The sequence below is a fragment of the Manacus vitellinus genome, unplaced genomic scaffold (assembly GCF_001715985.3).
Source record: "Manacus vitellinus isolate BGI_N305 unplaced genomic scaffold, ASM171598v3 scaffold_344_pilon, whole genome shotgun sequence".
In the NCBI taxonomy this organism is placed as follows: Eukaryota; Metazoa; Chordata; class Aves; order Passeriformes; family Pipridae; genus Manacus; species Manacus vitellinus.
Window position 1 is genome coordinate 10,349 of NW_021940483.1, and position 1,121 is coordinate 11,469.

The 1,121-nt window shown below is 55.6% G+C and overlaps 1 protein-coding gene across 1 annotated transcript in view; it reads right to left on the bottom strand.

Annotated features, from left to right (window-relative positions):
• Window positions 1–1,075, bottom strand: part of LOC103764371 (neuroblast differentiation-associated protein AHNAK) — a gene marked incomplete at its 3' end in the record, with an annotated part of 11,417 nt that extends 10,342 nt beyond the window's left edge. The window contains exon 1 of the mRNA XM_029961419.1: window positions 2–1,075. Within this exon, the coding sequence (XP_029817279.1) occupies window positions 2–1,061 (1,060 nt within the window). The remainder of the gene's footprint in view (window position 1) is intronic.
• Window positions 1,076–1,121: the final 46 nt, after the last annotated feature.

Sequence of the window (1,121 nt, forward strand, 5' to 3'; positions counted from 1 at the left end):
AAGGAGATCTTTTGGGCCTTGATGTGCATCTCGGGCATCTTGAACTTGGGGCCCTTCACCTTCCCCTCGGGACCCTCCACGTCCAGGTTGGGCACCTCAACATCCACCTTCGGCCCCTTCACCTCCATTTCTGGCCCTTTCCAGTCCCCTTCGACCTTGGGAGCTGCCACATCCACCTCTCCTTTCACTTTGGGGCCCTTCAGGTTCAAATCCACGTCCGGCATCGAGATTTTGGGCGTTTTGATGTTCAGCTTCGGCATCCGGAATTTGGGACCTTTCCATTTGCCTTCCGTGCCTCCCACGTCCACCTCCGGCCCCTCAACGTCCACCTCCGGCCCAGACACCTCCAGCTCTGCTTTGGGCAGGTTCACATCGACCTCGGCTCCCTCCAGTTTGGGGTCGGACATGTGGAAATGGGGCAGTTTCATTTTGGGCATTTTCACTTTGGCCTCCGGACCCTCCAGGTTTGTGTCCGGGACCTCCACGTCGATTTTGGGCCCCTTGACCTCACCTTCTACCTTCGGGAGGGAAACGTCCATCTCTCCCTTCACTTTGTGGCCCTTCAGGTTCAAATCCACGTCTGGCACCGAGATTTTGGGCGACTTAATGTTCAGTTTCGGCATCTTAAATTTGGGGCCTTTTATCTTCCCTTCCGGGCATTCCAAGTCCACCTCCGGCATCTCAACATCCACTTTGGGACCTTCCACGTCCATCCTGGGAACTTCCACATCCACCTTGGGACCTTTCACGTCTATTTTGGGGCCTTTCACGTCCACCTTGGGACCCTCCACATCTATTTTGGGGCCCTTCAGATCCCCGGAGATCTTCGGGCCAGAAATTGCCACGTCCCCCTTCAGTTTTGGGACCTTCAACCCCAGATCTACGTCTGGCATGGACAGTTTTGGGGTCTGAACGTTCAGTTCGGGCATTTTAAACTTGAGACCTTTTCCTTTCACTTCCGGCCCTTCGATGTCCACGCTCGGGACATCGACGTCCACCTTGGGGCCAGAAATGTCCACTTTGGGCCCCTTCAGGTCAACCTTGGGGCCAGAAATGTCCATTTTGGGGGCAGAAATGTCCACTTTGGGGCCAGAAATGTCCACCTCCCCCTGGGGAAGAGT